Below are 20,901 nucleotides of genomic sequence, written 5' to 3'. Positions count from 1 at the left end.
TCATGACTGGATGAAGTCAGACTATCCTCAGTAACTACAATGACTTCTTCTGAATCATCTTCTTCTGATGAGCTTTCATGAATTATAGCTTTAGATTTTGTTCTAGGCTTTGGAATTGGTCTTGTTTTCCTTTCTGTTTGTGTTGAAATCTTTGTGGAATTAACATTATCCTCCGATATGAATCCGATAGGAAATAAAAGGTTCCTGTGTAGTGTTCTTTCCTTGCCTTGACCATTCTGCTTCTTCACTGTATAAACAGGAATCTCTGGATTAGGCTGTTTTATCACTACATATATATCATCTTCCCATTTATTGGCCAGTTTATGCCTGCCATCAAATGCTACAATCTTTACAAGAACTTTATCACCAGGTTGTACCACTGTTCCTCTGGATCTTAAGTCATATCTGTCTTTTTGTTTCTTCTGCGCTCTCTGTATCTGTTCTGTGGCCACTCTGTATGCTTCCAATAGTCTCTCTCTTAAATCTTGAATATATTTGGTATTAGGTTTTTTATTTTCTTTTCTTGTTAAACCAAATGCGATATCCACTGGTAAATTTGGTTCTCGCCCAAACATGAGGAAATAAGGTGACTCTCTTGTAGATTCATGTTTAGTACAATTGTAGGCATGTACCATAGTTGCAACATGTGATTTCCAGTTCTGTTTCTTGTTTGCATCTGAAGTTCCAAGCATATTTAATAGAGTGCGATTGAATCTCTCCGTCATGCCATTGCCAATCGGATGATAGGGAGTAGTTCTGGATTTATCAATTCCTGTTAAGTTACATAATTCTTTGATTAAGTTGCTCTCAAAATTTGCCCCCTGGTCCGAATGAATTCTTTGTGGTATTCCATAATTTACAATAAAATAGTTGAACAAAGTTTCTGCAGTAGTTTTTGCTTGTTTGGTTTCTGGTCGGTATAGCTTGCGCATATCTGGTAAAGTGATCTGTTATAACTAAAATGTTTTCATAGCCTCCTTTAGATTTTTCTAGCGAAAGAAAGTCAATACAAACAAGTTCTAGGGGTTGAGTTGTCTGAATGTTCACTAGTGGTGCAATACTAGGTTCCTTTTTCCTCTTGATACACTTTTGACAGTGGCTAATCCAGTTGTCGATGTCAGTTGTCATTCCAGGCCAATAGAATCTGTCACGAATAAGGCTGGTTGTTCTGTCTCGCCCTTGATGGCCCATTTCATCATGTAATGCTTCTAGTACATTGTTAATGTGTAGTGATGGCAGTATAAGCTGTTTCCTCTCTTTATCCTGTACTATTGTTTTCCTGTACAATGTATCATCTTCCAATATAAGCTGATCAAAAAGTTTGAAAAATGGACTATTTGGCATTTGTCCTCGCTTTGGCTTCTTTCCTCTACGTACATGTTCTTTCCAAGCTTTTAGTACTGGATCCTGGTTCTGTATCTCTGACCAATTGACATCATGTCTCATATTCATCTGAAGATCTATCTCAGCTGGGCATAAAGTATTCTGCTCACAAGATATTGTTTCAATATATGGAATGCATATCCTATTACAAATAGATTTGATAGAATCTGCTGAAATGTGAGTACTATCTTTTGATGTGGGTAATCTTGATAAACTGTCTGCATCCACATTACTTTTTCCTGGCCTGTATATGATTTCAAAATTGTAGACTCCAAGAGCAGCTAGCCATCTATGTCCCGTAGCATCCAAATTAGCTGTGGTTAACACATAAGTTAATGGGTTGTTATCTGTGACTACCATAAAGGTGTTTCCGTAGAGATAATCATGGAATTTATCACATAGAGCCCATTTTAACGCCAAGAATTCTAACTTATGTGCGGGATAGTGTTGTTCAGACTTTGATAAACTGCGGCTGGCATATGCAATAACCCTCTTTATCCCATTCTGCTCTTGATATAAAATGGCTCCAAGTCCTGAACTGCTAGCATCAGTGTGAATTTCAAATGGTCGATCATGATCTGGATAACTTAAAATTGGTGATGTTGAAAGTTTCTTCTTTAATGTTTCAAAAGCTGCTTGTTGTTCATTTCCCCAAATCCATTCTTTCTGCTTTACTGGTTTCTTCTTGGTTTTCTTCTTATTGTTGATTGGCATAAGTTCAGTAAGAGGTTTTGAAATTTGGCTGAAGTGTTGAATAAATCTTCGGTAATAACCTGCAAATCCAATGAACTTTCTGACTTCTTCAGGACTAGCTGGAGTAGGCCAATTGATGATCTTTTCAATCTTTTCTGGATCAGTCTCTACACCCTCTTCTGATATAATGTGTCCTACATATTTGACTTTGGTTTTAAAAAATGAGCATTTCTTTGGTGATAGTTTTAAGTTGGCATCTCTGATCCGATCAAACACTTGCTTCAGTCTTGTTAGGTGTTCTTCAAATGTAGATGAAAAGATGATAATGTCGTCTATGAATATGCAACAGATCTTCATGTGCAACTCTCCCAAAATATCCTGCATCAATCTTTGATAAGTGGCTGGCGCTCCTGTCAGACCAAATGGCATTCTGTTGAACTCGTACAGTCCAAGTGGGCCGACTGTAAAAGCAGTGCGTTCTTTATGAGGTTCGAAAATTTCTACTTGATGATATCCTGATTTCATATCGATGACTGAAAAGTATTTGTTGCCTGCCATGGAATCTAAAAGTTCTTCAATACGAGGTAGTGCATATGCATCTTTCTTTGTTCTCTTGTTTAACTGTCGAAAATCAATGCAAAAACGAAGAGAGTTGTCTTTCTTCTTGACTAATACAATGTTGGAAGACCATGGAGAATGAGATTTTCTAATAATGCCAGATTGTAGTAATAATTTCAGATGTTGTCTAACTTCGCCTATCATTGATGGTGGAATTCTTCGATAACGTTGCTTGAATGGATATTCATCCTTTAACTCAATCCTGTGTTGTACTGTTCTTATATGTCCAACATCAGTATCTCCTGTTGAAAATATATCTGCATAATTGTATATCATATTTCTTCCTCGAACAAGTTCTTCCTTTGTCAAAGTTTTCTCATCTATGGTGATTTTATCCATTTGTTGTAGTGATTCATTGTTAGTAGCATAGGTGGAGTTCTGTACAATGGATACTGGTTGTATTTCACAGATAATAGCCTTCTCTGGTATTGATACAGTTCTGGTTGTTATATTGCTGATTTCTACTTCTATCAAGTTGCTGTCCATGTATCTGTACTCCATAAGAGATGGTACAATATCTAAATCCTCAGGTACTACTGATCTTTCTGTTCTCTGTAACATAGCTGCTGTATGGTGATAAGGAATCTTCTTGTCCAAATATCCTGTCAAAGTTATATTACTGTTTGGTGGAATAATGATTCTCTTTTGTGCATTTCTCACAATGGCCAACTTTGAACTGTTTCTCTGCAACTCTTTTTCTCGTAAGTGTATGGATCTAAATGTAAGGTACCATTCGGTTGTCAAGTTAGATTTCTGTAGATATTTTTCACCTTCTTGTTGTTGAAGTATTTCCGTAATCACACCCAAGACATTTGTTCCAAGCAGTAGGGGTACTGAGTTGTTGTAATTACTCTCTGGAATGACTAATAAAATGGCACTAAATTTATGTCTGATTTTAGGTACTTCTAATTCAGCTTCAATGAATCCTTCATAGGGTAATGATTTTCCATCTGCACATTCAATATCAAGTAATAACTCTAATTTCTGGATAGGAATGTTGCTCAAATTTTCTTCATAAAACTTTCTGCTGATAGTCGAAACGGTTGATCCTGTGTCTAAAAGTGTTTGAGTTTCTATTTTGTTGATAATAATACTGGTTTCTGTAGGTTTACCGCATATTCCAGGTGGTAAATATTTAGCCATTTTTGCAATCAAAGGGTCCTTAGGTTGTTTGTCTACGGCCGACCCTAGCGCATAGACAGCATCTAGTTTAAATTCTTTCCATGGACATCAGTGTTGGCACGACATCCTCTCTCGATGTGTCCCTCTCTTCCACAACGTCTGCAGGTAATGCTAGGAAAAGTAAAATGTTCCTTACTGCTTTGCTTCGTTCGAGTAAAATCATTTCTCAATCCTCTACCCCTGTAGGTCTGATCTCGATACCGTGATCCTCTGAATGGTGTTCTAAATTTTGATCTACCTCGTTGTGCAGTCTCTAGATTTTCTAATCTGTGTGTAATTTGCTTTAATACTCCTTTTATCTCATCTGATGATGATGTATCTTCAACAATGGCCTTCTTTGATAGCTGTTTAGAAATTTTCCCTTCACTTTCTTGTTGATTTTCTTTTTCAATTTTCCTCAATGCTACTCGAAGTGAATCAAATGAGTGGTATTTCTCTCGCTCATAGTGTGTAATGTCTTTCAAATCTGGTCTTAATCCTTTCCATAGCATATCATGTAGCATCTTGTCAGAACTGCTTTCAAAAACTTGACCTGTCATTATCGCTCTTCCCAGAATATCTTCCAATCTGCAGCTCCATTCTGTGATGTTTTCAGTCTGTTTCTGCCTTGCACCATAGAATTCACTAAGGATAGATTCTTTCTCATCTACGTCTCCATAAACACTTGTAAGTTTATCCAATATTTCTGGAATCTTTGCTTTAGGTCCAAGTCTCATTACAGTCCGTCCTGCCTCGCCCTTCAATGATTTTCTAATTGCCTGAGCAATTGCTTCTTGTGAATGGGTTTTCTCAATCATAAGACACTTGACTTCATACAGCCATAGGTCAAATGTAGTAGCACTCTTTCCTGTTGGATCTGTTCCTGAAAATGTACTAATGGCAGGAGGATGAATATAGGTAGTCGTTTTAGGAATGGCACCAGCATTCGCACCAGTTCCAGGTTCAATCTTGATTTCCACTTTCTCTTTTTCCAGGTACGCTTTCATCCAATTGATTAATTCTTCTTTAGAATCAGCTTTTGGTACTACTTCCATACCCTGAAGGGTTTCAACTAATTTCTGGTATTCCTCTGGCGTTCCCATTTTGTACAGTTATGTAGGGTTATTTCAAAAGTTGATATGGACAATTGTTCTTGAGGGTCTGGTGGTTAATATTGCTTTTACATCGCTATTTTAAATTGTATTTTACTCGACTAAATGTATTTAATTAAAGTTTAATTTATTTCAATTTAGTATAGCTATTTAAATTTTATTTATATCCTGATAAATTTATTAATAGCTGTCTTTAAATTTAATTTGATTTACTATCAAGTTTTTCCAAGTTCACTTAAATTTAACTAAGTTTTAAATCAACAATCAGTTTTCAATTGACACCAATTGAAAACTTATAAAAAAAAAAAAAAATAAACTCAATGTAAATGACACACCTCAGTTGGCAATAACCCAAATAAAAATAAACACCAACTGAACTAACTTTGTACTACTTAATTAATTCCTCTATATATGACACCTACAGACTGTATCTGATACTAAACTCTTATCAACACCTTGTAATTAAATAGCAATATTCTTCTTTGCTTGTAAAATATTTCTCAAGTGAAAAAAAAATAAATTCTAATAATTGCTTTCTAAATATGTACAAGTTGGTTCTCAATCAGGAAATACCAGGCCTTTTGTCAATAATGTAAATTCAGGTTACTTCCGGTCAAGGTCACTCAACTTCAGAGTAGATAATCTTAGCATATAAACATGCTCATATTGCACCAAGAAGTTGTAAAACAGATGCTTATATATTATAACCTTCTAATGCACACACACACAAAAATATATCAGTTCATGCAAAAGAAAAATCAGAAAAATCAATCTATATGTATACAATATAGTGTAGACCAATATCTACACACACGGTCAAAGTGTATGCTAAATTATCAATATAAGAAATGTCAAATGACAAAGTCTTTCCTGCAAGTTTGCAAGCAAAAATCAAATATAGACAAAAAAAAATAAATTTAAAAGTCTTGAACTTTATCCATAAGTTTAATCATTCGGTCTTGTTGTCCACCAGTTCACTTACGTTGTAACACACGCTGTAAGTTAATAAAACAGTACCTCAAATTCAATGTAGTTCACAGTTCACGGTTACTTCACTGTTTACATGTGGAACTTCCGGAAATTCAGCTAAAGGTCACTTCCGTTTGAAGACCATGGCGAATGACGTCACTTTGCGGGAAAACTCCTGGCGGATGAATACCGAAATGGCGATTCGTTCACAGTCGTAGTCGAAGTCGAGCCAAAGTCCCTACATGGGCGCCATTTGTTACCGGGTTCACAAAGTAACAAATATTGTTGGTGTTCCAATCCTTTATATATCCAATATTCAATATTCAATATTCAACAGTCTGAAATAAACACAGACATTATTTAACACACAACAACACACACACATATAAAATACACAAAGAGAGATAACTCTTCTTGTTTCTTAATACTCACTATTCAATAAATATTTCAGGCATAAAAACTATTTCTCATATTAGTATAATATTGAGATTATTCCTACAAAAACTATAATTAACTGTATATGATTTACTTTCTTTGTATATCGTAATTCTTGTAAACTTCAGTGAATAAAATACGACAGCAGATATTCAAATGTAAGTCACTACTATTAATGAAATAGATACGTTTCCCGTTATGATTCACATAACAATGGAATGTAAATACATAATATACAGACTCACATTACACCTAACATGATACAAACATATACATCACATATCTTACCCAATATATGGTATCAGACCCTTGTTATATATACAGCAATTCAGCTACATGTACATCATATCAAGTGGATCTGAATAATAACAAATATCATAATATACTCTTTACTTATTAATTTATAAAAAAATGATTCACACATTCACTTTTACTATTCATCAAATGAATGTATTTATAATATTAAAATCAACTGACCTTCTATGGATAAATAAAGTCCAAGATCAATATATCACAAGAACTGAATGACCAAACTGATCATTTCAGACTCAATTTGAAAAATAATAATATTAATAGAAACTTCAAGATAAAAATCACATGACTTAAACTTTCAGCCAACCAAAACAAGAATTCAATGATCCATGAAAAACTGACCAGAACTGGTATGGAAATCCATTTCTGACATATTTAAATAGAATGAGAATAAATTTATGGAAAGCTGTTACTGTAAATGATAAATGTTTTAAATTAAATTTATTTTATAATCTGTTAAAATAAATCAACTCACACACTACTACAGCTATAGCATGCAATACAATTTTACACAATTCTTTATAGTCCCTGGATTTGTTTTCTCTGCTTAAAGCATTTATCTAAAGTAGTTACATATACATTTTGTGGTACTATAATCACATGGGATAACAATTTCTCTAATGGGATCAGTGACTCTGAAAAATTTGTCATATAAAATATCACAATATTGAAATATGAAAATTGTCTTACACAGGACAGTAACGTACAAAAAGTTTTTCATTTTCAACCAGTAATTTACAAGCATAGCAGAACCTTTTTTCCTTAGGCATTATTGAGTTTGACTTGTATTTGAGAAACTTAACCTTTGCTATATGCTGCCATACATGGACATATGTGTTTCACATCTTTTACTGTATTAAATGTACATATATGTCATCAATCATTCATTCCGACAAAGATGGCAGAAACTTGGAAAAATAAAAGTCTAACATTGTTGAAATGTTTTGAGCCCATGTGTCGTCTTTCAATATCCTGACAATTTTCAAGTCCACTAGAGTCCATATGACAAGGTCACAGCAACAAGTTCCTGATAAATGAAGCTGTCCTTGAATCTGATGCCAGTAGTCGTGTGTCTTCTTCAGATTTAGACTCCCATCTTCTTCAGCAACTGCAACAGTAATACAGTACCACAAAATTATAATTTGATCACCTTATTTAACATGTTTAATTCAATTGATATTCTTCGAAAAAATGCAAGCAATCTATGGTAAAACATTGAAGAGGAAACCTCATACATGTATATATCTCATAATATATGTTTATAAACAAGCAAGAGCTCATCAGTATATATGGCAATAAATCTAACAAGTACCTAAGTAGAAATCCTTGATTCTAGTACATGCAGCTGCAACTGTCATATCCTTTGCTGAGAAAGGGCACTTGATTTCTACTATATCAGGTGAAATCCTATCACGAGGTTGCTGATGGTACACATTCAAGCTGTCTTTGAAAGTTCCTTGCACAAAACCAGCAGGTGAAGCCCCTAAAATTCCTGTCTCATGAAGCCATATACCTAGAAAATCATATAATCTTCAATTTAAGAACTATTTTTAACTGCCTTTCATAAAAAATGAAAATAATGTTGAATACTATCTGATTATGGTGGGAAAAAATGTAAATTTAGGCAGGTTTATTTTCTGAGAGTAAAGCTGATTTTTCTTGTTATTTTGGCATAATTTTGCCCTCTGTACATGCACTGTATACATATATGTTAACAACTGCATAAAAACATCATAAACATGCATGTCAACTAATCTTGCATATAATTTGTTTGTTTGTATGTTGTTACGTCCCTCTCGAGAATTTTTCACTCATGGAGACGCCACCACTTGCCGGTGGAGAGCTGCAAATTTTGTCCTATACTCGGCACTTAGGGCCATTGAGCAGTGAGGGATCCAGCACCTTCTGCGACACAGGACCTCTGTTTATATGGTCTCATCCAAAGGATGTCCCACAGTGGGATTCGAACCGGCGACATAAGGATCGACTCCTTACTTCGTGACTCTAGAGCAGATGCTCTAACCACTAAAATCCAATTGGTTTAGATGGATTTAACATTTTGTAATTTTACAGAAAGATAGACAAGCAGACATATTGAAACCATAATGAAACATTCAGTATAATAAATAGTGCACATTTTTATGGTAACTGTTGAAACTGACCCCCTCTCGGAAAACATTGTCAGTTGTCAACTTCAACTTTCAAAAACAAGCACTATTTATATATTTAGGTCTTCCGTTTTCAACGGAAGACCTATAGTGATTCTACTGTTTCTTATTATTATTATTATTTTTATTATTTTTTTGACTTTCTAATTTTGTGCACGCGATTTCTCGAAGACTGTTGGATGGATTTACATGAAATTTTCAGGAAAGATGTGTCGTAACATGAACTTGATCTATCTGAGAGAAAATTTGGAAATTCACTTTCGGTGCCAAGTTACAGACCATTTTCTGAATTTAAAGTGACATTTTGTCCGCGGATAATCTCAGGAACGGTAAAAGATATCAATGTGAAACTTTCAGGGATTATAGGTCGTAATAAATCCTAGCCGGGACGTGACCTTTCGTTCGTCGTCAGTACTTCCGGTCGTTACTGGATGCAAATCTAAAAAATTGAATTTTTAAACTTTTTTAATTTTCAACATTTTTCTTTGATAGTAGTAGTGTTAATAGAGACCCTTCTGCAAATGCTTGATTTATTATTTGTTTTCAAAAAGATGAATTCAAACTCTAGGTATTCGCACTTTAAAATTTGAAGCGGGTCCAAAATGGCGGCTGTCACCGTACACTCCGACGAGCAGGTCGGCACTCGGAGCTCCTCGGGTTGCTAGTATTTCGCACACTAACCTCGGACGTCAACGGTGTTCTACCATGTTGCTGATACAGTCATGTGATCTTCTTTGAAATTCCTCCAAATGTATACCTTTGAAATCTGAGCTACTTTGTGGCACGCCCAACACTAGGTTGTTGCTTTCAAAGACTAATTACATGATGTTGTAATCAAAACAAATATAAAAGATAGAGTTAGACAAGAGGAAAAAAAACTTTTTGAAGAACTTTATGCAAAGCGAAATTTTAAATGAGTTACTAGGCAGTTTTCGGCGGAGAAATGTAATTGATTTGATACACATTCCTCCACCAATCACATCCGAGGTTTGTATGGAGGTAGCGGAGTCAGCTGAGGATTGCCGATTGGCAGGTCGGAATTTACGGAAACAGCCGAGCGTCTTGTTGAAGGAAACTACAATAAGGATCAATGTTCTCACAATATTGCTCGGCCATAGTAAACGACTGAAGTCTAAAAGTTTCAGAGCTGATAGTCATTCATCAGTTTTTTTGAATCGTGAGAAAATCTTGTATCGCCTTTACTTCTGGTCGTGACAGGTAGTGATGTACAAAAATGAATGGTTAATGGTTAGCACGTTGGATTTTCACACTGACGGCCAGGTTTAAATCTCCAGATTGTCTGAATTTCTTTTATCACCTTTTCAGCTTGAATTTTCGTTTTTATTTTCAGAATCGGACGGAAGACCTCTCATTGCTCGCAATGAGTTTCTAGTTTAAATATTATTTTGCATGTTACTTCAAGTTGACAAAGCAGTAATATCCTTCATATAGGTGGTAGTGATATGTCACCAGGTAAACTGTATATAAAACTAACTAGTAAAAAGCATTTGCTTTGGAATCAGTGATATACAAAACTGTAATTTCTTAATATGAAGATACCTGTTGGCAATACTGAGACATCTCCTTCTTTGCAATACTCTGCCATTGCAACACTCTCATGTGTTATACCCCACTGGATGGGGTCCCTCTTCTCTAAGTTGTAAGCACTTAGTAGCCTTTTCTTCAGAGAAGTCGTCAACCTGAGGGACAAAGCCATAAAGTATAGTTTATTTGATTTTACATGTATGTGTTTTTCTTCTTTATATTCTTCCTTTTAAGTAAATATATTGTAATTGTGAGCTATTACTCCTAAATCTCTTACTCCTAAACTACTTTAAAATGACACAATACAAAAATGTTTTCTGATATGGTTAATGGGATCATGCAACTGTTAAATAACTGATTTTTCTAAAATTCATCAAAATATTGCAATTTGCCCTGCTTTCCTCCTCTGTAAATGTGCCGTACAACTTGGTGAAATGTTCTTTTAGCATGTTTATATATAAATGTATGTACCTATTGCGCTTTGCAGCTGCAATGATTTTTTCCAAAATTAGAGGCAGTAAACCTAAGTTTCCTTATTGCTCCCCAAACAGCATTTTCCCTCTGTCCAGTTGTAAGGAAGGCTGTCTGTATCACTTTTTCAGGTGATACAATAAGTTGGTGCCTCAGCCATGTTAGTGGCTCCTCTGCTTGAAGATATTCCTGACACATGAGAAGGTCCTCAACCAATGGTACTGGCAGTGCCTCAACTTCAGGTTCCTTGCTTAGAATCCAGTGCAAAGCTTTAAAAAAAAAGACTACATTCTAAGATGTATTTTATAATGTACAGATGTGATAAATTATGGACCACCGGTCAATAGACTGCGATCTATTGAACCGACAACTTATATAAATCTATTTGTTTGATTTTTTGAGAGAAATTTTCTCATTTTAATTGATAAAAGATTAAAAGATCACTGCATTGTGTTTATTTTACTATCACTCTTAAAATCTATTGTTTAGATCATCTAGGTATTAATTTACAATGATTTGAATGCATAATGGTAGTGAAACCTTCTGTTATATATACAATTGTGAACAATAAATACTAAAAATGGAATTAGGTAATAAAACAATTATTTAATGCCTGAGCAGTCAATAGACAAGAAATTTTTTCCCTTTGTGTAAGGAACAGCTCAGTGTGTTCTATTGCCCTCGGCCATTGGCCTCAAGCAATGGAAAACACTGAGCTGTTCCCCACACTTTGGGGAAAATATTCTGGTGTATTGACTGCCCAGGCATTAAATAATTGTATAATATTGCTCATGTGAAATAATGACTTGAAAAACTGAAAAATTCTATTGATGAACTTCTGTAGGTTCATGGCATGAAGAAATCCATGAATTTTTGTCCACCATGAAACATAAGATTATAACAATATTCATTCTTATTAACGTTTAGAAGGGTTAGGGTTAAGGATAAACTCAGGGTTAAGGTTTAGTTAACAGTTATAAGCTAAAATTTTATATGAACGTGTCGGATTATGTTTGTTGTATAGGAATTGAAATTTCAGTTAACGTGTTAGGTTACAAGTTGAATTTTTTTTATTGTTTATCTAGTAATTTACAATTTTTTTCCCTTAAGTAGGGGACACAGATTCTCTAAATTAGCTTGTTTGATCAGGCTCTGGGGCCATAAAACTTAGACGAGATCACTTTTGATCTCAGTCTCAATATAGTGAAAAAAAGTGAGCTCATATAAGTTTTATGGCCCCAGGGCCAGGGTTTTTGGCTCAGATAAGCTAACAGGAGGGTTAAGGAGCATCGTAATAATGACTTGTTCAGTTATTACCTTTTGTGGGGGTATATTTTCTTTCTTGTTTTTCTCACGATTTTACATACATGCATGGAAGTGTATATCTATTAACAAGAGGTCCACGGGCCTTATAGGTCACCTGAGTATCATGTATCAACTTTGTCATAAGCCCTGCCCTAACACAGGAGCAGGGTTGGCAAAAAACTGGGAAATACTCATACTTCCCAGGACGGTGGGAAATACTGGTAATTACCCGGAATTACCGGTATTTCCCGGGAAATATTGGGAAATAAGAAAAAGCTACTAACATATTTCGTTCATATTGACATGTAGTACACCTTATTGGCTAAGATATATACCTGGTATCACTGTCCCTGATTTAAAAAATTCTGGTTTTTAAGTAATTCATTTTATATAATCATAACACAGTATATTCATACACCAGTCATGAGTGTCATTTGTTTCATGCTTGAGTCAGATATAACTCAACTAATTATAAAGGTCCATGATATGAACCCAAAGATCCCAAATGCTTTTTTATCTAAGAAAATTAATTCTTAGATGTAGAGTATGGTATAAATATCAAAACTAAGAAGAAGCCTTTCAGTTCTTCTCAAGGTAATTATATCTTAAAACAGGAGCACAAAACTGTCCAAAGCAATTTGTTCAAACAACATGATTGTTTGTAACAACTACAGTGTTTATAGAAGGATTAGAACAAGATGTTTTTTTTTTGTTCTTAGATTTATAATTAATAAACTTAATAATTTTACAAAACTGAAAAGAAACTTGAATTGGAAAACTTCAGCGCAGCACAGTTAAGGCTGCAATAAGGAGGCGGGGCCTAATTTTTACGGGAAATGCTTACTATGCCATCACACAAAAATACATGTTCTTCAATTACCACAAAATGAAATGATACGCTATTCTAAACTGTTGGATAGCTTTAAACTACATCAATACTTACTATTGCATGTATTTTTGTCGTTGGTTAAATCCTACACAGCAATATATAAACAACTAGAGCCGAGCCCGTTGCAAAGCAACGAATAGGTCTTCCGTTGGAGCTACGGGCAGGAAGACGTAACCTCGAGTCTCGGTCAAGCAACATTTAAAGTTATACAAGTTAGCAACCTAAAGGCTCGTAAAGGAAGCAACTTACAATGTTTCGCCAGAAAAAAAACTGTAAAGGTATGTATGTGACATTGAACTTTTTTTATATTTCTATATATCCTTATATCTATAGGACATGAATGCCCCGCCGAGTGTAGATTAGTAATGCAACATTGAAATCTGTATTAGTGTATGACGTTTGTTAAGAATATCTTGAATTGTTTTTTTTTTTAACTGAAATCTTAAAAAATGGATGTAGAATATGAAATCCCCTTTAAATATAAAATAAAATTAATATCTCAAATGGGTTTTTTTAATACTTAGCAAAATGCATATTAAAGACAAGTGAGGTCAAGGTCACAGGAAAGTGCATGGTCAAAATGTACCGGCATACTAAAGTTTTATAAAGATGTCTTGAATGGATTCTTCAAAACTGAGCGTCGCCCACGCGTGTGGCGCAGTGATAAGAGCTCTCAAAAGTGTGTATCAGCATATGAAGTTGAGTGAGATTATTAATGGTTTCTTCAAAACTGAGCTAAATACTAACTTAAGTATAGTGAGATCCAGGTTAAAGGAGAGGTCAAAGTAGAAAGAATATTGATGCAGCTGAACAGCTTACATCAGTATGTATCACAATGAGAAGTTTGAATACTCAGTCTTCAATGGTTTGTTTATAACTGAGTTAAATACTAACCTGAGAAAAGTTTGGTTAAGGTCAAAAGAAAGGTAAAAAAAATTTTAAATACAGTTTCATACATGTATCGTAGTACGTATCGGCACATTTCAGTACATATCGGCACATGAAGTTTGATTATACTATCTTGAATGGTTTCTTTAGACAAATTTTAAAAAAGGTGAGGTCTAGTTGAAAGAAAAGGTCAAAGTCGAAAGGTGTTGATGCAGGTATATAGCTCTCATCAATGTCTATTAGCATAGGAAGTTTTATGGAAAAAAAAAATGATTAGTTTCTTTGTAATTGAGCTTTGAACTGAGCTAAACGCAAAGCGGGACAGAGGGACAGACGGAAAGATAAAGACGGACATGGCAAACTATAAAGCCCGGCCATTTTTATGGGAGAACATCAAAAGTTCATTAAGAATGTTTTATGTGAAGTTTAGAGACTTGTGAAACGATGCATGGGGAGAGCTAGAGAATGGATTTCTGTATTAGCGCTATTATAGCTTCTTATTATCAGTTAAGCGGGTAGTTGATTTTAATCTAAATGAATTGGAATCAATGTGAAGCTAATCCGTGTGTACATGCATATGTAAACAATAACTTTGATTTCGTAAGCCGCGCCATGTAACGGGAGCATGTTAGTTTAGAAAATCTATTTCAATATTTAAGTATTCATTATTGTGGCATATAGTATGCATTCAAATCAATGTCACTGTTATCGATGAACATAAGACATTTGTTAACAAGATATAAAAGTGCAATGGTTACAGCTATATGAAGGATATGTCGGAAGTTGAGTATGATTGATTATTCCTGTTTTAGTAGTGCAGGATTTTTTAAATATCCACTTTACATAGTTATTTAAAGTATTCTTAACTAAGTCTCAAACCATAATTTTAATAACGTTCAATGAAATGGCGGAATGTTTCATGTTTTGTAGAATGAAGATTGTGTTTTCATCTGTGTATTATTCGTGTTATATAGATAGAAATCGTTAAACATTATATATCATTTTAGTGTCAATATTTCGTGTGAAGTTGTGTGTAGAAATTTTGGCTCTTATATTTTCTCAGGAACATGTATAGTAAAAGTTTTTTTTTCGTTTTAATCATGATATATGGTGTGTTTTCTGTATTTTCTCCTATTAATTGGCCGGGAATTTATGTTTTAATTGATTATATGAAAAATTCATTAGTTTTATGTTGTTGTACAAGACAGTGTGTTTCTTTTGATATATGATTAGTTATATTTAATTCTTCTGTGTTTGAGGAATTGACGATCGGGAGTTTTTTTTAAAGCACAAAACATCGTGCTTTTGTGATCCGAATTATGGTGTTTTCGAGGCGGTCCGCGCTTTGTGTGGAATTAGACGCCATATTCTTGCCGCTGTTTTCGGATGATTTTTGAAAGTTTTTAAATATCCTCGTGTGTCAAGCACTAAATTATAATGTTTTGAAGCTAATAAAAGGTATCATTTGTAGTTTATGATTCAAAGCAGTATGACGAGGTTGGCGTCGAATTGGGAATCCGTAAATTGGAAAAGATTCGGTTTTACTTTGTATGAAATAATGTTAGATAATGTTATTGACATATCTAAATTCAAAAAAAAAAAAAAAAATGAAATAATGCAAAGGGAGAGCTAGAGCATGGACTTCTGTATTAGCGTTATTATAGCTTTTTATTATTAGTTTAGCGGGTATTTTATTTTAGTCTTAATGAATTGGAATCAGTGTGAAGCTAATCCGTGTGTACATGTATATGTAAACGATAACTTTGATTTTGTAAGCCGCGCCATGTAACGGTAGCATGTTAGTTAAGAAATTAAGTATTCATTATTGTGGCATAGCATGCATTTAAATGTCACATCGATGATCCGTAAATTGGAGGAGACATGTTTTTAATATCGATGAAATGAAGCTGGATGTTCTTAAGATATTTAAGAAAGTATTTTAAATAAAGCAAAGGGAGAGATAGAGCATGGCCTTGTGTTTTTGCGCTATAAAAGCATCTAATTATCAGTTCAGCGGGTATTTGATGTCAGTCTAAATGAAGAGCCGTTTGTATTACTGGCGGATTTTGAGGGTGTCGGGAAGGGGGTGGCACCCCTTTTTGTGTTCAAAAAGAACCCAAAATTTCATAAATCAATGATTTTTTTCTTTTTTGATGAAGCTGTGGACACCTACAGGCTACTCTGACTTAATCTGGTCGGGCTATCCCTCTCCCCTTTTTCAAGCTTTCTGGATCCGCCACTGATACGAGCTACAACTCTTTGATTTTCAATTTGTAAGTTGCGCCATCTTTCGGTAACATGTTAATATAGAAGATCTGTTAACTACAATGTAGCTGTTATCGATGAACATAAGGAATGTGGCCATAGATTTAATAACGTTCTATAAAATGGTGAAATGTATACATGTTGTTTGGAGAATGAAGATTGTGTTTTCATCTGTGTATTATTTATGGAATAGGGATATAAATTGTGAGGCATTAAATATAATTTTAGTTTCAATATTTCGTGCGAATTAGTGTGTCAAAATTTTTGCAGTTTTATAGTGTCAGAAACATGTATGATAGAAGAATTATTCGTATTAAATATGATATGGGGTTTGTTTCGTGTATTTTTTTTTCTTTTAAAATAGGTAGAAATTTAATTTTTATTGATATATGAGGTTTTCATTAGTAATATGTTATTCTACAAGACTGTCTGATTCTAATGATATATGATATGTATATTTTCTATTGATCTATATATGAGGAATTGACGATCAAAAGTTGCAAGAAAGCACAAAACAGCGTAATCGCTGTAATCCGAGTTGCTTCTAAATAGGATGTTTTCGAGGCGGTCCGCGCTCTGGGTATAAAGATGTCGCCATTTTCTGCCTGCGGTTATCTCCCTGTTGTCGGTGTGTTGTTGTGGAATTCGGATTTTATTTCAGATTACGGTAAGCCATGTTTTTTTCCTTCGCTCATTATTTTTTCGGTTGAGATCTATACTTTACTTAGCATAGGAAGTGTTTTATTGCAGCTTTGGAATGAATATTTCTGCTTTAGGCTTTAGGTTTTCATTGTTTTTTCTAAAGACGACTGAACTATTATTCATATTGGAATAGACGCTTCCTTATAGCACCAGAAACTGTTTTTGCGATATTATACTGTTTTAAGAACAATAATCATGAACAGTGATTAAATTTTTCAATTATCGGCCCAGATATGGTTATGTAGTCACTAGATTTAGTGGCGTTTCTTGATAAACATGCATAGCTGTTGCTATTTTCGTAGCATATTTTTAACTATTTTCAAGTTTCTTTGTAACTTTCCTGTTTGGTTTTCTGCTTTTTATCTGCCCTTCCGATTTTTTAGCTCACCTGAGTTGAAGGCTCAAGTGAGCTTTTCTGATCAAAATTGGTAGTCGTCTGTTGTCGTTGTCGCCGTTGTCGTAAACTTTTTACATTTTCATCTTCTGCCCAAGAAGCCTACTGAAGTTCGTTTAACAAAATTTTAGATTTTAAACATGTTATATGGTGTAAATTTTGATATTTTTTGAAACATTTTTTTTAATACAAGAAGATTATATTTGTAGCAGAGACATAATTATTTATGTCTGTGTTTGAAGTATACATAGCATATAATTATGTATTATTTTTACACCATGCTAATTATAATACCGCCATCTAATTAAGTAATTATTGCTGGTTTGACTACCAACACGTCAATTAATAAATTCTCACCTTTCGATCTACAACTAATTACAATTAAATCCTCATGGAATTTTTGATGAACACGATCCGTAATCTTTGGCAGTGCATACATGTATTATTAAGTCATGCATTTGAACACACAACATCTATATATGTATATCTTATAATTGATAAACAATTTATTAAAATGGATAAAAATGTCATGGAATATTTAAAATAAATCGTGAGATGTTTCGCACCTAAATCGGCGCGAATCATCCAGGCGCGAACCATCTCAGTGCAAAACAGAATTGGCGCGAAACTTCCCGGATTCAGAACCACTGGGCTAATTTCAACCAAAGTTGCCACAAAATATCCTTAGGTGAAAGGGATTCAAGTTAATTCAAATGAAGGGCCATGCCCTTATTCAAGGGGTGATAATTTAGAAAAAGTGAAAATTTGGTTGTATGTTTTGAACATCTACTCAAGAACAACTGTGTCAGGAAAGATTAAACTTTTTAGAAACATCCTCAGGTAGTTGAAATTCAAGTTTGATCAAATCATGACCCCTGGGGTAAGGGCAGGGCCACAATTGTTGAGCATAGTTTTGCATAGAAATATATTGGAAAATTTTTTTAAAATCTTAAGAACCACTGTGCCTGGAAAAATAAAACTGATATGGAAACATCCTCTGATAGTGTAGATTCAAGTTTGTTCAAATAATGACCCCCGGGGTAGGGCGGGGCCACATTGGCCGATCAAGGTTTTACATAGAAATATATAGGAAAATTCTTTAAAAATCTTCTTCTCAAGAACCACTGTGCCAGGAAAAATAAAACTTTTAAGGAAGCATCGTTAGGTAGTGTTGATACTAGTTTGTTTAAATCATGACCCCCCAGGGGGTAGGACGGGGCGTAAATGGCCAATCAAAGTTTTACATAGAAATATATATCGGAAAATTCTTTAAAAATCTTCTTCTCAAGAATAGCTAAGGCATGAATGATCATATTAAATGGAAGCATCCTCATATAGTGCAGATTCAGGTTTATTCAATTCATGATCCCGGGGGGTAGGGCAGGGCCACTATGATCAAAGTTTTACATAGGAATGTATTGGAAAATTCTTGAAAAATCTTGTTCTCAAGAACCACTGTGCCAGGAAAAATGAAACTTTTAAGGAAGCATCCTTAGGTAGTGTTGATACTAGTTTGTTTAAATCATGACCCCGAAGGGGTAGGACGGGTCCACAATGGCCAATCAAAGTTTTACATTGAAATATATACGAAAATTCTTTAAAAATCTTTTTCTCAAAAACCACTGTGCCAGGAGAAATGAAAGTTTTAGGGAAGCATCCTCAGGTAGTGTTGATACAAGTTTGTTCAAATCATGACCCCGGGGGATAGGGCGGGGCCACAATGGCCGATCAAAGTTTTACATAGGAATATATGAGATAATTGTTTAATTATCTTCTTCTCAAGAACCACTGTGCCAGGAAAGATGAAACTTATATGGAACGTACATCTTTAGATAGTGTAGAGTAATAAACTGATTTCTGCTTTTTTACAAGCTACAGTGCTCAGGCGAGCGATTTGGCCCATGGGCCTCTTGTTAAAATTGTTCATAGATAGATCGTACTACCATTTGGTTTAATAGAATGTTGACACGGAAATGCTGATTTCAATTAGAAATCTAAGTGTTTTGTCAAGATAGTTCGATGACTTGTGGAATTAAATATAGTTTCATAAAAGTTCAGCCTTCCCTCAAACAAATTTATTTCGCAAGTTACCATAGGTGTCCATTTTACCAGTTACGAATAAGCCAACGGGTTACGGATACCCCAGAGGTTCTTATTCAATTCAACCCTAAATTAAAAAATATACGTCCCAGACGTTATCCATTGGCATTTCTAAGAAAAGTTAAATTAATTGCTTACCAATAAATTATTTGTATTTCCAAAGGTTTATGAGAAACTAAAGGCACTGTGGGCACTGAACTCATTTTAATGATACCCCGCGCCTCCCTTAGGATTATTTAATATGGAACGCCATAGCTGTCTTAAGGTATGGTACATCATATCACATGGTGTGTTCTATATAATATAGGGTTGATTCAATATATTAAATGGTCACCGCCCCTTGTTAAAGGGTGAAGAGCACATAATACATGGTGCGTTCAATATAATAAATGGTCGGTTCATTATGTTAAATGGTCACTACTACTTATTATAGGGTGAAACATACATAATAAATGGTGTGTTCAATATAATAAAGGGTCGGTTTATTCTGTTAAATGGTTACTGCTACTCGTCATAGGGTGAAAAATACAACATAAATACTGCGTTCAATATAATAAAGGGTCGGTTTATTCCGTTAAATGGTCACCGCTATTTGTTATAGGCCTAGGTGAAAAATACAACATAAATGGTGTGTTCAATATAATAAAGGGTCGGTTTACTATGTTAAATGGTCACCGCTACTTGTTATAGGGTGGAACATACAACATAAATGGTAAGTATTGCATTACAAAAAATACGTCAAGTACATTACTTGGTGTGCAGCTAATTTTACATCGTTTAAAAAAAAATATGATGACTTAAATGGTGTCTTTGGAAGGTTTAAAATGCCACACTCTTCTTTTGATATCCTCATTTTAATTTTGTGTGTCTGTATGTGTGTGTGTGGGGGGGGGTACCCTAACTTAAAGAATAAGGGGGGATACGCAAACTTGAAAAATCTAGTTTAGTAAGGGGGTTAGGTACGGTCTAGGTCAGATTATTTATTTTCTCCCAAGTGGGAGACAGGTTATTTATTTTCAACATTTTCATGGACAGATTATTTATTTCCAAAATCTTCCAGGCCTCCCCTACCTCAGAATCAGTCATGTTGATCTGAACAATAAAATAAAATATCAATTAAGTATCGATGTAGGCCTGTGGTTCGAGGGGGAAGGGTACACCGATTTGATTTAATATGAAAATTTTCATTCAAAGGCTGCTTGCCCCCCCCCCCCCATTTTTGTAGCAGCATGGTTGAAATGTGTCCCACTATAATGCATTGATTTAAAAAAATGTCGAAAAGTTATAGAAAGATACTAACCCCCCCCCCCCCCCCCCCTCAATAGGTTTTCGACTTTGAGCCTATAATTTTTTTAATGCTTGTCAATTTTCTCATCCCCCCTTTAAAAATGTTGCTATGGGCCTATGTGGCAAATTAAAAGCGTTGTATACTGTATAGACATGACCCCTCCTCCAATTTTCACACATAATGCAAATGACAAAAAAGGGGGA

The 20,901-nt window shown here is 34.6% G+C and overlaps 1 protein-coding gene and 1 pseudogene across 1 annotated transcript; both read right to left on the bottom strand.

Annotated features, from left to right (window-relative positions):
* Positions 1–3,899: 3,899 nt before the first annotated feature.
* On the bottom strand, positions 3,900–4,958 carry LOC133179684 (uncharacterized). The gene has a single exon (XM_061314380.1). The coding sequence runs from the start codon at positions 4,956–4,958 to the stop codon at positions 3,900–3,902; it is 1,059 nt and encodes a 352-aa protein (XP_061170364.1).
* A 2,604-nt stretch (positions 4,959–7,562) lies between these two features.
* Positions 7,563–11,143, bottom strand: LOC133179683 (uncharacterized; annotated as a pseudogene).
* Between the last annotated feature and the right edge of the window lie 9,758 nt (positions 11,144–20,901).

The sequence above is a fragment of the Saccostrea echinata genome, unplaced genomic scaffold (assembly GCF_033153115.1).
Source record: "Saccostrea echinata isolate AGI-Se365-2 ecotype Australia unplaced genomic scaffold, CSIRO_AGI_Sech_v1 ptg000005l, whole genome shotgun sequence".
NCBI classification, from domain to species: Eukaryota; Metazoa; Mollusca; class Bivalvia; order Ostreida; family Ostreidae; genus Saccostrea; species Saccostrea echinata.
The sequence above is the reverse complement of the archived record's forward strand: the minus strand, read 5'-3'. Positions and strand labels throughout refer to the sequence as shown.

Excerpts from the sequence above, each read along its gene's own strand:
- LOC133179684 (XM_061314380.1), bottom strand. The coding sequence starts at position 4,958 with ATGGGAACGCCAGAGGAATACCAGAAATTAGTTGAAACCCTTCAGGGT.